This window comes from Falco cherrug, chromosome 3 (genome assembly GCF_023634085.1).
Source record: "Falco cherrug isolate bFalChe1 chromosome 3, bFalChe1.pri, whole genome shotgun sequence".
Taxonomy (NCBI): Eukaryota; Metazoa; Chordata; class Aves; order Falconiformes; family Falconidae; genus Falco; species Falco cherrug.
Genome location: NC_073699.1, coordinates 122,360,733 through 122,379,446, shown reverse-complemented (window position 1 = coordinate 122,379,446; position 18,714 = coordinate 122,360,733). Strand labels below are relative to the sequence as shown.

At 44.3% G+C, this 18,714-nt stretch overlaps 1 protein-coding gene and 1 long non-coding RNA gene across 2 annotated transcripts in view; one reads left to right on the top strand and one right to left on the bottom strand.

Moving 5' to 3' along the window:
• Positions 1 to 9,840, bottom strand: part of MATN1 (matrilin 1) — a 21,950-nt gene extending 12,110 nt beyond the window's left edge. The window contains exons 1-2 of the mRNA XM_055703472.1: positions 9,742 to 9,840; positions 6,243 to 6,589 (exon numbers count right to left, since the gene is read on the bottom strand). Coding sequence (XP_055559447.1) covers positions 6,243 to 6,589; positions 9,742 to 9,826 — 432 coding nt within the window. The 5' untranslated portion in view covers positions 9,827 to 9,840. The remainder of the gene's footprint in view (positions 1 to 6,242; positions 6,590 to 9,741) is intronic.
• The window catches only part of LOC129735482 (uncharacterized), a 19,374-nt gene extending 825 nt beyond the window's left edge, over positions 1 to 18,549 (top strand). The window contains exons 2-3 of the long non-coding RNA XR_008731164.1: positions 6,787 to 9,884; positions 10,697 to 18,549. This is a non-coding gene — a long non-coding RNA (uncharacterized LOC129735482). The remainder of the gene's footprint in view (positions 1 to 6,786; positions 9,885 to 10,696) is intronic.
• Positions 18,550 to 18,714: the final 165 nt, after the last annotated feature.

Below are 18,714 nucleotides of genomic sequence, written 5' to 3'. Positions count from 1 at the left end.
AAAACCTTGATTTTTGTTCTTTGTCAGTTCCTCTGTTCCTGCCACTTTCCCTTACAACTGTTACTGTGACACCACTGTCAACTCCAAAGCAACTGATTGGGGTGTATCGCAGTGTGGAGAAATATAATCAGCAGGAGCAGGTGAGCTGCTAAGCAGCAAAAAAACCCCACATTGTAGGCAAATACCCTCAGCAATACAGAAAGTGAAGAAACATCAGATGAAAAAGGCAGGGGAAAAAAAATCTATCTGGCAGCAGCAGTGAGTTTAGATGAGCAGTCATCTGGTCATGAAGGCAGTATTTGCTATTCCCCTCTATGTCATATATAATCTCCATCTTTCTGAAGATTAAATCAGACCCACCAGCTGCTCTGTTAGGCTGGTGTGATGGCTGTTTCACATCCTTGGGTGGAAAAAAGTAATCTAGGGTAAGGTCAGGGGTGGAGTTCCCTGCCCCATGTGTCCAAGGGGTGCTGGCCATGCAGAAGAAGTGTCTCCTTGCCCCTCTGCCCACACTTCAGCTGAGGGATGGCTGAATGCTGCAGTCTCCTGCCCCAGAGGAATACTGCAATACTGAAGGACTCTGCTGCCCTGTTCAGAGCTTTCCTTCTATGCAAAATATCAGTGAAGCATGAAAATGTAGAGCTGCTCAATCTGACACAGGTCTGTAGGTTCAGGTGTTTATCTGCACTTCCTAAAGGCTACAAAATTAAAAACTCCTAGTAGCATCACAATTCTGTAACTGGCTGCTTCCAAAGGAAAAAAAAAATAGGAAAATTCAAATATTTCTCTTCTGCCTGTGGCCGAAATAAGGAAAAGCATCACCTGTGGCAGATGTCAGTGTGTGTTGTAAAGGAGGATGACCATGACAGTCAAAGGTCGACCAAAAGGAGCTCTGAGGCTGTTTCTGGAGCAAAAGCCCGGACAAGGAGCAGAGCCAGCCATGCAATCATGCCTTCTGCCAGGAGAGCGAGCCCTCAACTCAGCCACTCGGCTGAACAGCTCTGCTTTCTGAGTACACCCAGAAGCTCTGAGATGGGGGCAGCCAGTTAGAGCTTATCAAAAGCCAGCTTGTCAGGAAACAATATGTATTATCAAGTAGCTTCTGCAAGCAACACCAAAGAGGTTTCTGTAGCCGTGTATCTTTCTCACAGTGTTTGTCACAGGATGGAGGTGATGCATGTCCTCCTGGCACTTCTCTGTCTAAATAAAGTGATTCCCCAAGTTTAATCAGTCCCTTTCATTCTTCACATCAGGGTGGCATCTCCACATGGGCCCGAGCCCCAGAGGTGACCCAGGAGGTGTGTGGTAGCAGCATTCACATCTGCATCCGATGGGAAAGATCTTCGCCATGCATCTTGTGAAAATCTACTATAAAGCACTCAAAATTCATGTTGCTTTCTGATCTGCTGTTGGAGAAAACAAAAATTCTGGGTACAAAGAGTCTGAATCAGGCATCAGGAATTATCCAGTGAGCTCACAGCTAAAACAAATGTACCAGTGAGTCATGGTAAGCACCAACCAGCCGGGGAGCCTGTCACTTGTGCCCAGGACCAGGTGCTTACAGAAAGGCTGGAAGAAATAGAACAAGTATAATGTGATCTTGCTATCATCTGAAGTTATCTTGATAATCAGGAAATCCTGATTTTTTTTTCCTGGGATCCCACCTCTAGATATTTGCCCACCCTGCCAGACTGAGGCAGTGAATTCCAGTGTGAAAAAAAAAACCAATCCTTTTTTTTAAAAAAAAAAAAAAAACAACCAAACAAACTACCTCCAAATTATTTGCAGTCACAGGATGTCTGTAATTCTCTGTGTTCTGACCTTGTTTCATTTAAAAAGCTGAGAGTCCAGGTATGTGCCTTGTTTGGTAAAGAGCAAGAGACAGGTTGGAGGAAAGGGGAAAGGAGCAGCCGCTGCATCCTGGAGAGGCTGACGCGGCTCTGCAGCAGAGGCTTGTGCTGGACTCACAGTAGCCATGTGAGAAGAATTAAGAAAGGGTGAACGCTTTTGCTGTCTCAAATAGCTGAACAGGATCTTCAGTTTTGGCCTAAAGAAACTCAGAAACTTTTGCTGTTCAAGGTCAAAACTTCCACCTGTTTTAACAGCTACTTTTCATTGTCCCGTGAATTCCTAACTTTCTGGATCCTTCTTGTGTTACTTCTGTCATATAGAAACCCCCCACATTCTCATGACACAATTTATTCCTGGTTAACTAAGACACTAGAGTATTCACGGGCATCCCTAGGTATTCCTGTTTCAGGGTTACCATGTGTAGGCAATCCAGCAGCTAATGAGATAGCTATGTCTCATTATGCAGTGTATAACGTCAATGTTGTAGCAGCACTGAAAGGAGAATTGGGTGGAAAGTTGAATAAGCCCTTGATTTTCTCAGCAATTTGACAATCTATTTGTTGTTCTTTCTAAAGAAAGATAAAAGTAATTGGGCACCCCTGCAGTTTTTGATAAAGGTATAAATAGACTTTGCTCTGAGCTTCTAGAGAAACAAATAGTGCTTTTCTCTCTCCTAGGGTGACATTTGCCGCAGAGAGCACAGCAAGACCAAATGATCTTGTGGTGCTTTGATCAGTATCCCACATGGCTGACAATCGTAGCACAGATTTTCACAAGGTCTTGCTGGGTTTCTGCTGTGTGAAGGAGTAAGGACTATGTCCAGTATTTCTGGAAGTTTCACGTCCCTAAATTACTGCATGACCTATTCACCCACCCACCCCACCCACCCCCAGGCAGGTGACGGGGCCACCCTGAGCAGCTTTAGGTTCACAGAAGGGAAGAATTTTCTGGACTTCAGGATATCTTCGAAAAAAGAAAAGAATAACCAGGGAACCAAGGAATGCAAATGGTTGTGGAGTCTTCCACCTTGGAGATATGCAAAAGCCATCTGGACACTGGGAAACCAGCTGTAGGTGGCCCCACTTGAGCAAGGGGTTGGCCAACATGACCTCCAGAGGTCCCTTCCAGCCCCAACCTTTCTGTGATTCTGTCTGTCTGATCAGCTGAAAAGTGGAAGGACAGAGCGAAAAGCATGTAGTGATTTTCTTTTCTTCTTTTTTAATGCCTGAGACAAACCATTAAAAAGACCACTACTATTCTGCTTTTTCAGATGTCCAGGAAATAAGGTTTCAGGGAGACAAAACAACTTCAGAATTCTTTGTACCACTGTCCACACAAACATTGCTGTGTTTGCCATGCTACTGCAGTAAACCACTAAAATAAATCTGATCTTTTTAAAAGTGTTCAAATACTTAAACTAGAGGCTCATTTGATCTATTTGCAGGACATACCAGCTCTTACGCATATTGAGATGTCAGGAAACCACAAGGATTGCAAGAGCATGTTGGATGAGCTGTCTGGCAGCCCAGCTGCAGAGCAGACGAGCAGGAAAATAGTGCACAAGGAAAGGGCTTACTTAAATGGTGTGGAAGAGATTAGTTAGCTAAAGATTGAAGCATTTTCATAGACAGCTCAGTGAAAATATCTCTTCAATCTACAGTAATGGTCAACACTGCATGTAAGGTGTCAGGCTGTATTTACAAAAAAATAGAGACTAATATTGAAAGTATTATAAAAATATTGCATAAATCAGGACTGTGTCCCAGTCCTGACCTAAATGTGGTCACCTTGTCTTAAAATAGACATTGGGAAATTAGGTAAAGACAGGAGAAGATAAATACGGTAAGATTTCTGAGGGACATGAATGGATTGCATAGCAGTCCTAGAGGAAATGGGATCTCTAAAAAGTTCCCATTATTGAAAGTAAACAATAAGAAAACCAGTGAAGCCAATGGGGGCTGTCTTCATGCAACTGGGCTGGAGTTCAGAGTCCTCCTTTAGGATCCTTCATTCATGACCCAGGTACCATTCGAAGTGTGGTGACTGGCCATAGGTTTCCTGTTTCTTGATTTCCCCCATCAGCTGGGTGAGGATCTGCTCAGTTCTGAGGCTGGCAGACCCTGGGGGTGTTGCTGGGGTTGTGTCAGGGTTGTGCTCAGTGAGGAGACCTGCGGTTTCAACTATAGGGTGTTCTGGCTAGGCAAAGATGGCAGGAGGGCTCTGCTGGAGACCTGCTGCCTTCCCACCAGCTCCACTGCAATGGGTTCACTGCAGGAAACATCTCTTTCCCCTGCAGTGCCTCAAACAGCCCTTCAGTGAAGCCCATGGAGAAACCAGGCAGCCTTGAGCTCTCTGAGAAATGAGACCTCAGGGCTTTCATTTCCAAAGCCTGTCTGAGAGCAGTGGGAGCGGGCAGTGTGGACTGCTGCTGACTCTTCGGTAGCCCTGCAGCAGACTCACTGCCACTGGGAAAGCAAGAAAAAGCAAAGCACACCTTGGCAACAACAGGCAGTTGCTCAAACCTCCAGAAAATACCAGATGTAGGCTAAAGGCTGAATCCACACTTAATGGCTTTGAAGCAGTTCAGTCGAATGAGAACAATTATTCTTGCACCTAAATGATTTTAAAGTTCTTTACTAAAAAATGATAACAATATAATATTAATAACACCTTGCAATTTTGCAATGATATCTTTTAAAGAACCTCAAAGAACTTGACAAACGAAACCAATGTTACTCCTTTTGAATAAAAAAACTTTGCAATTAGGTCTCAGAGTTCCCCTGCAAGAGCTGGGTTGTTAGATTTTGCACCAGGTGACTCCTGAGCTTGAGTGATGATGTGCTCATGATGGCTCATCAGGTGAGCTTCTCTTTCTGGAGCTGATTGCCAATGAGACTTAGTGGAAGTTTCTTAGTGTTTATTTTTCTCCTGATATTACTCTTGGTTTTCTTCCATAAAAGACCATGTGAGGATGGATTTCCTCATATTTGCAAGTTACTTATAGTTCAACACGGTGAGGGGGCACACAAGACATTTAATTAGATCATCCTTGTATGAAACAGCCTCATTTTTAGGGGTATCTTGTCAATTCCAGACCAGAAGAACCTTCAGGTTGCTGATTGTTGCAGTTGGCTGATATTACCTAGCATCTGTTTTTCACTTTTCAGTATCATTTCTGACTTGCCATCCCTGGGCACCTTTTCCATGTTCTGCTCAGCCTCCCCTAGAGCGTTACTAGCAGTGAAAGAAATGGAAAGTGGCTGATGTTCCAAAAATGCTGTAATCAGGAGAAAAATCCCAGACTTCCTCGCTCCAGCAGTTTGGCTTTTCTCCAGGTGGTGGAAAACTCTGGTTGCTTGCTAACACTTCTGTGTATTTTTCTGGTCCAGCCTCATAGCAGAGAACCCGCAGAGCTGGTGTGGGACATGAGGGCCTAGAAAGTGTGTTCATGGTGTTTAGCTGAAGCACGTATTGTCAAGAATAGACATTCTCTGCATGCTCAGAAGAGAGTTTTCCTGATGACAGTCACTGGGCTGAGGTTTGGTTTCATTCATAGTCAAATCCAAAGGAATGAAGGAGGTATCTGGGGAATATCTTTTTAAAGGCTGAGCTTCCTGGGCAGGGAATATGGATCAGGAGCAGCGATGCCCATTGCAGCCACGTATAGAGTTAAGCCAACCTTATGCCACAGGCTTAAATGCTAAGTGCTCAGTACAATCTGTGCACCTAAAGAGAATATCCAGAATGGAAAGCACAACCATCAGCCAGCCTCTGAAGAACGGGAAGAGCAGTGGAGGACACTGAAACAGCACTTTGCTTTAGATCTGGGAATATAAGATATATAAGTGGATATACATGTAGATCTGGGAATATAAGATATATAAGCGGATATACATGTAAGTGGAAAGGGGCAACTTCAAAAGAAACTTTCAGAGCGTTGCCTCACTTTTTACTATGGTGGATTCTGAAGCATCTTTATTACAATACTTTGGGGAAGGTAAGCATCATTAATCCTTGTATGCTCATGCCTAGCAAACCTGGCTGAGATCATCATTTCATGGTGGTATTTGTGGCAGGCACAGTGGAAGCAGGGAATCGTGTCCTGAAGGACAGACACTCCAGGCAGAGAGGAGAGCTAGTAAAGTTGGATTAGATTTACCCTGACAACTTCTGGCCAGCTCTGCCTAAAAGAAAGTTGAGCTTTGTTTTCAAGAAGAGCTGGGAGGTTTCCACCTGCCAAAGGTTTGCCCCCTTTGGCAATTAACCTCTGCTTGTCCCCACACCATCAATGCTAAAGATAAAAACACCTTTCCTCCTTTCTGATTTTTCCAACCACTCCATAATGAGTCACAAGAAAGAAGAAGCTTTCAAGAAACAGATAATTTGCTTACCTTATTAAAATTAGGAGACCTCACCCTGGCCCCTTCTGAGTCACTAAAAGCCTGGCTAATGGCAAACTGGATAGCCAGGCCAGTCATAGTCCCAGTGGAGAGCGGCTCTATCCTTTGGACTGCTTGCAGGAGCCCAGCTTTGGTTTGGTAGGTCTTGAGGGAGAACTCATTCTTGACAGCACTGGCATAATTGATCACACCCACCCGGGTGGAGTTGGGGCCCACATCCAGCCCCTCAATCACCCGGGACATGAAGACTTTGACTTTCTCAAACTCGTGTGGGCGCACACTTCGAGAGCTGTCAATGACGAACACCAGGTCAGTGGGTTTCGTTCTACACAGGGTGCCTGAAAAGGGTAAGGAGGGAGGAGAAAAATGAAAGAAAAAGGTGAAAAAATCGCCCTAAGAGGCAAGTAACTGTCTTGTTAGAGCAGCAGCTGAGGGCAGAGGACCTGCAAGCTTCAATACTTTCTCTACCTGTCTCAGAGAGGCCCAGTGAAATGACTTTTAACAATATTTCTAAATGTTCTTTTTCCTTTCACAGGCAAGCATCTGTAAGAAAAGCACAGTTATCGGTTGACAACATGTACTTCTGAGGGAGCAAGGTGATGAGATGCTGGCGCTGCACTTGTGGGAGCAGGTTACCCACTTGTCACCCGGTGCTACTGCGAATGTCTGTATAAAACTTAACAGCAGCATGGAGGGAGGAATAAAGTTGCGAACTGAAGCCTGGGTATGCACATCTGCATCAAAGTCTCTAAAGGCATCAGCACATTTTGGACAGGGATAAACGATTCACATGGATATTAATTAATCAGATTATGTCTTTGTCATGCATGACCAGAAGCAGGCATGAAACTCAGCAGTTCAGACTGGGCTGTGAATCAAGATGCCCAGATTAACTAGCCAATGTAACATGAACCAGCCTCAAGTTATAGTCTCATAGCTAGTGGCACTAATAATGAAATACTGTAACGCAGCACAGACCAGCGCCACTTTATTTCTGTGAGCTAGTGAGGGAGAATACAATAGGGAGATGTAGAACCATGTAATTGATAGTTAATCTCTACAGCCTCATAGTAAGACATGAATATCCACTGTCAAAAGTAAATGGGATAAACAGCAAGCATTAGCAATGCAAAAAGCTGAGTGATTTTTTTTTCTCATTTTCATGCTGGTTTCCATCTTAATTTTCAACGGTGGCAAAACATAAAAAGGGCTAATACTTTTTTATGATTTTCTAAATGAATTGTCCCATTTCCCCCACCAGATCTATAGCATTCTGTTCTCTATGGTTTTTTTGTCTCGTTTAGCCTATCTCTGTAGGAGCATCAAGTGCTCTGTTAATATTTGATTTCCACAGAGAGGGACTATATAGGTTATATCATAAAGGAGATTTCTGTGGACAGATTTTTAAATGTGAGCTTTTGGGCCAACAAATCTGTTCCAAATTATGACATAAATATTATAGCTAGGTCTCAGTGTGAAATCTAATTGAGCTTTCAGTCCTTCAGAAAGATGAAAATAAATACCCTGTGATATATCCATAAAGAATATAATCAAGTTAGTTTCCTGAGAGACACTAATGCTGAATCTGCCTCTGGTTCCCAGGAAGGTCTCTCTAAAGGATGCTGTGTGTAGAAGGGAAGCAGGCAGTCAGTGGTTGCTTTGTCAGTTGCTCTAGTTCCACTAGAATGCAATATAACCCTTTCCCATGTGGGTGACTTTCACTGTGCCACCAGAATTTGTTGCAGAGGAAGGAAAAACTCAGCTGGCAGTCTGTCTGCAGTACTGCAAATCCCTTTACCAGGGGTTGGTTATGCCCATTTCACAGGTGAGAAATGAAGGTACAGAGAAAGGCTCAAAGTCTTGCAAGCTGTTGCTCAAGAAATAAAGCACAGATTCCCCTTTGCCACTGTAACTAATGAATCGCCTCCATATTTTTTTTAGTGAGAAACCAAGGAATAAAAGTGTTTGTTTTCTTTTTCCCTAGGAATAGTTGGATCCAATGCAAGTTTTGAGGTTTTGGTGGTTTTTTTTTTATGGAAGCTCTGTGATTTTGCCTTAAATAACATTTTAAACCTCTTTTTATGAGAGTGAAGTATGTTTCTGGCAAGTGAAGAGAAAAGAAGAGATATCAGATGGGAGCTTTGGGAATTCAGCCTGTCTGGTCACAGCCATGGTCCAGACACCAGGGTCTGCAGAACAGGCCTTGGTTATTTCCAGGAGGTGAGAGTCAGACGTGCTTGCTCTGAATGACATCTTGACTCAGCACAGTTTATTTTAAGGGCTTAAACCAGAAATAAAATCCTCCTCTATTTTTAAAAATGTTCACACTTGAAGTTATTCAGGAATAGCTGAATTTCACGCACTGATTTAGCAGAAAATATCTCTTAGGGCATCTTTGCTTCCTGTTCATTAAAAGAACAGGAAACCTGCCTAGTAACTCAGAATTAAAAGGTGTTTATTTTAGAAATACCAATTGCTCACAGTAAGGCTGAGTTGAATGACCTGTCTGTTTAGTCTACTGACTTTGGTAGTGCCTAGTGGTTCTGCAGCGAAGATAACTCTCTCTTTCCAAATTACCAAGGAGAAACTGTTCAGTATATCAGAAAACTTCCCCTCATCACCCACTGCTAAGTCGGCAGTCACTGTCACACTTATTTTCCAATTGTCAGCCTGCCCAGGTATATGCATTATGCATCATCGTAAGATTGTTCAAACATTTTTAAAAGCCAGCAGTAACTTTTGCCTTGGCAATCTCTCCCGCGGTGAGCTCCCCTGGCTGGCTGGAACTCCTGGCAGCACGCTGCCCTTGGCAGAGGAGAGATGCTTCCTCGCCACCAGACCCTCCAGCCCTCCCCCTGGTATTCGGTACTTGCTGACACTAATTGCAGACTAGGAGTCACTGACCATGCAACTTAAAGAGCAGGCAGCTCATCTCCCATCTGGCTGCGTGACACCCCACTTGGAAAGAAAAACAGAGCAGGATTTTGCTCAAAAATGAATGAAGCAAAACCCGGGAAAGGCCCATCCTCAGCATCCAGACCCAGACCTTCCTGCTCGGTGAGGTTAACCAGAGCCTGGGGTGTCTGGCCAGCCCCTCCTCCAGCCCCCGGCAAAACCAGCCCTCTGCAGAGCTGTGGGGAGAAGTAGCTCTGGATGGCAGAAGAGAGCCCTTCTCCTGCCAGGGCCTCCTGCAGCTGGAAGCAGCAACCCCGGGGCTGCCTCTGTGCTGGGGGCCAGGCCTGAGCTGATGCCACCACCTTGGCTGTCCTCAGCACAGATCTCCTGCTTTTTCTCTAAAGCAGTCATGGGCAGAAGCAAACACATGTCCAGGTGTTGCTGCCTTGGGAAAACACTTGAGAAAGCTCCTTTGCTTCCCTGACTGATGTTGGGTATTTCTTCTTCCTTCATTTCCTTCCCAGTCCCAAAGCAGGCTGTGCCGAGGAGGTAGAGCATCGACATGCTGCATCCTGCCACTGAGCTCCCCACTTACCTCTCTGCTGTGGAGGTGCCCCGCAAACGCCATAGCTCTGGAGGAGAAGCAGCAAAGAGAGCAAGGCAGAGAAAATCCTGTCCATGGCTGTGGAGGAGCTGGAGGCTGGATGCAGAGTGGCAAGCAAGAGCTTTGGCCCGGAGGTATTAACCTGCCCTTCCTCGGGGAGGCATGGGGCCAGCCCCTGACACGTGTGAAGTACAGAAGCCCCGGGGGGAGGGGGGGGGGGGGGAGGCGGGGAGGGGGGGGCACACGGAGGGAGAGGGACAAGCAAGAAGGACTAGGAGAAAATATTTCATGACAGTGGGGAGGGGGAGGATATCCAGCCCTGCTGGCCCTCAGCCCCTCCACAATGGCTTCATTGCTCAGCAAAGGGGATGGGAAGCTATAAAGAGACCCATAATGGCATGGTATGTGGGCAATCTGGGACCATAACAGTGGGACCAGTGAAACCAGCCCTGGGGAACTGGGGTTAACCTGTCAATCACCAGCTCCTGTCTGAAAATCCTGGGCTTTGCCACAGTAAGCAAATGGTCTGCAGTGTGTCAGGCTTGTGTCCTTCCCTTGGCATAGCCTGGGGAGGCAGCGGCGGTTGGAGGGGGGCACAGGAATAGCGACACACAAATCATCTCTCAGTCCCCATGTTTGCCAAGTGCTGGAAACCAGCCTGTGCAATCAGAGGGTTTTTTTTCCTTGGCTGAATTTGCAGGCGATTGCTTGGTGGCAGGAGGAGGGGAGAGGAAGAGGAGAGTGGGGCTTGGGGAGGCATGCATGGAAACGTAGGATGCAGAACAAATTTCTTCCTGTAGGAAACAGTTACTGCTCTATGAGGCTGTGCCCCCTGTGCAGCAGAGCAGGGAGGGAAAGAAAGAACTCTGTACCCTAAACTAGATAAATAGACAAGAAACTCAGGATAGACAAACAGATTATCATCAGTTTGATTTATTTTTTACAGCATAGCATTCAGGTCTGTACACACGAGGGAGATGCAGCTCCTGCCACAAAAAGCTAATAAACTAAATCAACGAATAAGACTGATGATGCTGCAAGTGGGCAGAAATCCAATGTTTTATTTATGGAAGAGAAGTAAGGAGATTTAGTTCCAGAGTAAGATGAATTTAATGAATTTAATGAATCATGACAAAGCAGTGCATCTATTTTCTTTTTTTTTTAACTACTGTATTACACTATCGTCCGTTGATTAAAGCCCTTCTCCTCTGATGGATCAGTCTTTGCTTACCTTTCCAGCCACACACCCTCGGAGCACTCATCCATTTCATCTGCATTGTGTTGGTACAGCACCGTGGCAAACTACCTTTAATTCAAAACCCAGTTTCTCTTCCCTTACCCAGAGTCACTCTTTACTCCAAACGTTCTTCAACAGAGACTGAGACCTCCTGTGGAGAAAGGGTCTTTGATTACGGAAAAAAGGGCCTGTCCTCAGTGAAGTTACCAGACTATTCTTAACTCTTTCAACATTAAAACTATTAATTAAAATATTTAAAGATGGCTGTGTTCTCATGCAAAATCAGCACGGATTTGTCCTGCTGCTATCTTCCCAAGTACACACCATCAGTCACAGGCTTTCAACCATCTCTGGAGCTAGCTGGAGATTTTCTAGGCATAAGGAGCAAATGCTTCAGATGAGCTTTTTTTGCTCCCATTTTGCCTCTTTCTGTCATTAAGGCCCGTTTCCAAGCTTTGTGGCACCTTCCTTTACTTGCCTGCTATTTCAGAGCCCCTGGGATTAAAAGGACGCTCATGCAAGATGTAAAAATTGCAGATTATGATCATGGAGTAGTATAGAAAACACACGCAGACCTTCACGTGTACATGTGCATGCACAAAAAGCCGGGTATAAAAACTTCATGTATAAATGCTTATGCCTATGAACGGATGCATAAATATATACACGTATGACCATACATGCATGTATGTGTTTAGGTATATAAATATGTATGTGTGCACATATATACAGACACAAAACTCTTCTCCATGCATACTTTTCATGGATGTGTTTATATATGCATGGATTTAGATGAGTGCCACTATGTATAAATACTATTCACTAATATCCTCATGTGCTTATAAGCACACAGGTATGTTTGCTCCCAAAATATATAGAACAGCTACAGCCATACATTGACAACTGTTAAGGAACAAAGTGAGATAGAATCATAACATTTAGGAGATTTTATCTACAGCCCTGTCTACGATGGGGTTTCTCCTGTTGCTCTGGCATCAGTACAAGGATCTACTGGTGCAGACAGTACTTGCTTGCTGTGAATAGGGATCATTCAGAGCCCTCTGTAAATAAAGTCTCTATGGCTGTTCTTGCTGAGGAAAATATAAAGTTTCTCTGTGTCATTTTGCTGTTAATTAGCAAAGAAAGAAAAATATATTTCAGGTGAATATTTTTCACTAGCAGAGGTTGTGGCACACAAGCAACACTAAAGCTTTGAAAATAAGGTGAGAGGCAAAGGAGTGCTGGCTACTATAGGTCTGCATTTATACCTCTGTAAAAGCAATGTTTACTTTTAAAATATGAAACATATTTTTTACCCAGGCCTCTGAAAATGAAAACACTGAATTCAATATTTCAAGAGGAAAATATGCATTTAAAGCTCTTCCTGAGCCTGCTTGCAACGTAAACAGTCAAACCATTAATGGCTTATGCTGGCCACAGAGCAGCCCTGCCATTCTGTAGAGCCGCTTCACGTGTAGCTTGTAGGCTTCATGTGTCCTGGCACAAGGAAGGTCTGCCTCCCCCTCCAAGGCATTCATGTCCATGTCTCCTTAGTAAAAAAAGTGCTTTTAAATACCAGCTTCCCTCTTTCCTCCCACTGCTGGATGGTCAGCAGAAGATCCTGGTCCCTTGCTCCTCCTGAAATCAAATACTTCAGACTGATGGGAAATTGTTGTGCATAGCCAGGGAGGTTTTTTCTCCAAACAATGGTCCCATTGAATTATTATCTGAGTGCAGATGGAGAAGAAAAAGTATGTAGATGCTTTGTATCAAGGCAAAGAAGGTGCCAGGGGAAGACAACACCTGAACCCATATGGGTTTTTCTGACTTGGGTTTGCACCCTGGTCCCTCGCTGTCCACATGTCTGTTCAGATTATGACTGTTGCATCATTCTCAGGCTGGACAAGACAAATATATTTTTTTTTTGAGAAATCTCCAGTACAAAGTGGGATTATCTGCTGTGCTGATACCAGCACTATGGGTAAAAGCATGTTGCTGAGCATGCTACACGGCTGCAGCCTCAGCGCTCCTACCAGTGGGTGGGCAGAGGGGCTGGAGCTGCTGGGGCCATCTTGTCCCCACTGGTGTGAGACCATACTTGCTGATGCCCATTGTTGGATTGCCAGCTCAGATGGATGAGCTTGGCTGAACTGAGCTTGGCTGTACTAAGCTTGTCTGCAGTGTTTGGATGTCACAGCATGGATGAACCATGTTTAATACCATGGCAGTGTGAAGCTCACTGTTGGAGTGCTTAAACTGCTGGGAAACTTCAGCTGGAAAATAATATTGTAAGTGTTTAATGGGGCTGGAGAGCCTCGGCACTGCCCTACCAACTGACACAGCCTCAATCCAGCCAAGGCTGCTACCTACAGGTGAATGAGACTCCATTAAAATAAATGCCTTTCCATAGGCAGTAAGGTCCAGCAGAAGGCTCTAGTGGGAAGTCAGGACATGCAGCTTGTCCTCCCCAACATGACCAGTCAAGGAAGCATCATCCTCTGCTCCCAGGCAAGAGTGAGGTTTTCCTTTGCTGGCTGGTGACTGGAAGCTCTGTGTGATGCCCCATGCTTACTACTGCAATGGTCACTGTGCTGCATTCTCCTTTGAATCCTTCCTTGTTTTTCTAAGAGCTTTTTCCTGGTTTGTAAAATCCTGATGGTAAAATACCACTCTGATGGGGGCCTTCATTTTTTTGACTGTCAAATCTGCCAGCTTTGGGATGGGCCAGGAAAGAGCAAAGCCCAGTTTAAGAATAAGCACTATAAGTACTAAAAAGCAAGTGCATACTGGTACAGGCAGCATTGCAGTTGGGAGAGGTGGGAACTTCTCATTTGTTATAAGACAAGCAAGTCTGATAGCATAAACTGTATAAATGCAGATTCTTTCTCTATTCCTACATGTGTAACATTTCACAGGAACATAGATCAGATGGGAAAAGCCCCCAAAAATGACATTTTAGTTTCAATAATGGCAGACATGCTTTTTTTTGATTTGGCATTTTACTTTTTCAGTTTGTTTTGCTCAAGTTTTATTTTAAAGCAGTGTTTTAATTTTGTATTTACATATTTCCAATAAACATACCATTACTACATTTAATATCTTAGTAAAAATTTCACTCTGTAACAAGCCAAAATGAGAAAATCACAATGAATCAGTCCCTGAGGAGTTTCCATGCAAATGACCCAGAAGAATGTGAAGGTTTTCTGTGGGATAAAAGGACATCAGACTTCAGGGATCTCAAGACATTTCCAAACTTCAAATAGAGTTCAAGCAGAAGGCATTTAAAATATTGGGGGTTTCTTTTTTATTTAAAAAAAAAAAAAAAAAAAAAGAAAAAGCACAGTGTTTGTAGCCCTGGCCCGTATATACTTCTTAGAAGGGATCTGGAGATGCAGCTAAGTCATGCTAGTTGAAGCAGCAGGGCAAGAAGAGGGTTGGGAAGGGATAAGAAGCCAAATCCCAGGTAGTTTACTGTTGATTTTTATTTCATTCTAAACAAACCTGTTAGTTGTACTAAACACAGCTTTCTTGCCCTCCAGCCACCACAAAACTCCAAGGTTTAGCAAAATGCTCAGTAATTTTTTTGGCTTTTTCAGGCTTTCTTTTATGTTCCCAGGTGAATGTTTCTGAGCTGGATTCACAGCCTCCATTTTTCATATACTCAGAGAAACGGTGGCAAAAGCTGCCATTTAGTCAAACCTCCAATTCTTGTATTTTATCCCCACGGTGTTTCTATTTCAGTTTGTTTCAGGGACTGGAGGAGTCCCTCCCAGCCTGCTTCGTTACCTGAAAGGATATTTACTGCACTGCCACTGTATTGCAAAAGTGATATTTACAGCAGTGGGATCAGGGAAAAGCATAAAACAAATGGTTTAAAGGGTGAAAGACTGGGGAGAAATGAATGTTTTTAAATATAACCCTTTTGATAACTCAGGTTCAAAAGAACTGCTGTTTATCCTTTAAGCTGCAAATGGCTGGCAAATATCCTTGTGCTCTGATACTGTAAATGGTAAATGCTGTTTATGGCTAGTCAATGTTTATGTATTTTATGGGTCACATTTATTTCAGAGGGATCATTTTTTATTTGCTGTGTTAACCTTGCCCACATCTTCCCCCTGGGACCAAGTTGCCTCCTGGGCTCTGTTCCTGGCTCTCCCGCTGACCACCTGCAAAACTTTGGGCAGCTCGTGTCCTCCCTCTGTGCCTTGACTTCTCCAGCTGGACAGTGCCACCGACAGCACTGACCTGGCCCAGAAGTCCCTAAGGGTATCTCTGCCCTACTAAATGGCTTGAATGAAACAGTACTATAAGACTTACTTGCAAAGATGAAGGTCACCGTGCAGGCAGCTCTTTATCTCTAAGGTGAATGAGCCAAGATACCGGCTGGGTCAAGCCAAGCTGTACAAGAAGACATCCTACCAAGGTAGGAAGATGTGGGAATACAGATCATCCAAGAAGAGCAACATCCTTGCAAAATAACTTTCATGAACAGAAATGTTACAAAAATCCTGTGGGCAGACACATGGATGAGAGAGATCCTCAGCTGGAGTCCATGGGGGAGGTTGGCCTGACGGATGAACGCACAGACAGAAAGCCAACAGCAGCAAAAGAATTTGGACTGATGCATGACCACAGTGCCAGTTTCTGTCATTCTGGGCCTACCACTGGGGACAGCAGTTGCAGCAACTTCATTCAACTGATACAAGTGAGTAATTATCTTAATGAACTGTCTGCAGGCAAGCTGAAGTGAAGCCTGTTTTTTTTTATGTTTGATTTATGCAGTTATAAAGGTACCTGTCCCAGGCGCTAGGGTCTGAATCCTGGAAGGTTTATAGGTGTCATTCAAATCAGCAGGAACCAAGGCAGCAAGAAAACCAAGAAGGGCAGTGCGGTCCCTGTGGTGCAGGACAGTCTGCAGTGACAGACTCCTGGAGAAATGCTACATATCCATCACCCGGGATTCCCTCTGCCGCTACAGGGCAGTCAGCGCACTGGCTTACATCAACTCTAGGAGATACCAGGGAATGCTGCCAAGCTGCTGTCTTTGCCCTCTTCAAGGTCTATTTATACCCACTCACGGGCATCAGAATACCCTTGAGATAGGAGAGACCTTTCCATCACAGTGGACGCTATGAGTTGACCTGCCTGGGTTTGAGCACAGCTGTTCCTATTGCATTATGCATTATTTTTGCCAAGTCACTAGCAGCTCCATCATGCTTCTGGATGCCATTTCAAGGTCTGATAGAAGTCAGCACCAGAAAAATGCTTCTGACACTCTGCAGGCTTTACTGACACTGTATTTTCTGCCATCTTTGGTGCTGTTTAACATCCAGGAGGATTTGTAGAATCCAAAGTTTTACTGAGTTTTGACGTCAAAGAGCCTCTCACAAAATTGTGTGGCCTGAATTTATTGCTGGAGCAACCTGTGCTGGTTACCTTCACCAGAAATCATGTCCCATCAGTGGACAGGTTGATGAAATGTTTACCTAAAAGGCTGTGAGAGGCGCGTGGGAGCACTGCCGGTACATGACTGGTGTTTGCAGCATTGTCTCGTTGGGAGCAGCCAAAGGCTGAGGGAAGAAGCCTTGAGGAGGTCTGTCTGGTGCCAATAAAACAAAACACTTCTGCAATGGCATAGAATATAACTCCAGCCATGAGGACTACCTGCCGGTCTCTAGGGTCTTGCTTAGACCTTTAGTAGCTCTCTTGCAGTCTTGGGAACTGAGCCTGGTTTTGAGAGCAGACCAGAATCTTCATCACACATTCTGCAGTGTCCCTCCCTCCTCTGACTGGCTTCATGATATTCCATGAATTCTTTTCCTTTCCTTCATACCTCAATTTCCCTTTCTGTGGAACAGGGAGACCAGTGTTTTCTTGTTTCTTTTTCAGAGCAGAGATAGAGGTATGTCTTCTCACTTGAAAGCCCTGGCACCAGAATGCCTAAAAAAGAACAAGGCACCAAACAAAGCAGAAACTCTGAAGCAACACACAGACACTCAAAGCAAAAAGTCTTTTTTTCCACTGGAGCTTTTGCTCTGTGTCAGATGGGGGAGAAAAGGCACAGTCAGTCAGGTAATCTAATGGCCATCTCTGGAGCCCTGGAGCACCTCCACCACCATGAGATGCTGCTGCTAAGGTGGTCAGGTCCCTCTAACATATCTGTTCTGCCAGTGCTGAGATCATCAGCTCAATCTACTTTCTATGTCAAAGAATTGCTGCTCATCTCTGCTGCATTGGGAAAGAGCAGCAATGTATGCAGCAGCATTAAGCATACGTGTGAACTGGTTCTCAGCCTGCGTTGGAGAGACTTAAATTAGTAAATCAGTTTAGAGAAGAAAAAACAGTATAACAGTTGCATATTACAAAGAGTCTTTATCAGTCTCAAAACCAGCATTGATAGCACCACCGTCTGACTTACTAACAGGCTTGGGACAGCTTGTGTTCAGTTTGTGTTGGCTAAATTATCTAACATTTCAGCAAACCAAACCCACTTCCTGTCTAGGACTCAGCCCCTGACCTGGCAGGAAGCTCACAATAAATCTATACATTTTATCAGATTTCAGGGGGGATGTGAGCCAGACATTCACAGGGAACTATTTCGAGCTCTGGAGAGAAAACACTGCGTGAAGCAGAAGGGTCTTCTGGCTTGCTAAGAGCCTTGAAACATCAGGATCATTTAGAAGATCAGGTGTGTGCCCAAAGGCTCGACTCTTCATACACATTGAAACAAACCCTGTCTCTGCAAGAAATTCGTTGAACATACTTTAGCTACTTCAGCTGTATTATCAGAGTCAATTAAACCAAGAAGCTTAGGGGTTGTTTAACCCTGCTGCAGTAACGAAATAGCCAAGAACATTATTAACGGGAATTTAATTGGAGGTAGAATTTGAACTATTTAAAGAGATGGAAAAGGATTTTTAACACAATGTAGTTGGATCACATTGAGGAACTCTCTTCAGGTTTAGAAGCCAAGTGAAATGTTAGCATTTCTCTGAATGATGTTTTGGGCAGACGGGGTTAACAGGGTGTTGGTCAACGTTGGCCCGCAGAAGGCACCCCAGTGCTGTGATGGTTGTCACACACAATCTCAGCAACTACAGACTCTGAAGAGGAATCTTAAAGGAAGGACTGTGCTTTCAGATACCTCCCTAAACAAACAAGGAGAGAAGCTCCACCCAATCGTCCCATCTCCAGACCTGGCTTTAAGTACTGCAACCAAGGGAGGCAGGTAGCTGGTAAGAAATGAGAAGCAGAAAATTTCAGCATCCAGCCTGGTCCTGAAAAGGGCTGGCAGGTGATTTCTGGAAGGTTCTATAGACTATTGTTTATTTTGTTTCAAAGATAATGGTTTATCTCTCCACTTAATTAAGAAAGAGACTGGGCTGGTCCTTGATGCAGGAAGCTGGGCTCTTCACATGCTTCTGCAAGGTTGTCTGCTTGAACATTGGGTTGTCTCTTGCTCTTTGATCAATTAAATAATTGCCAGATTTAAGGCCAGAAAAATTCTTTTCTGCTTGAACAATTTGAGGGGTTTGCACTCTTATGAGTGATTTTAACCATGTTTAAAAGTACTAGAGGCATTAAGAAGTTATTCTGGTATACCCTTCCAGACTTTTTGTCTGTTGTTGAGTATCCTGGTCCCCAGCACGAGGGAGATGAAGCATAGAGAAAGGGAATCATCACCCCTATTCAATGATGAGAAAACAAACTCAAAAGTGTACAAACAA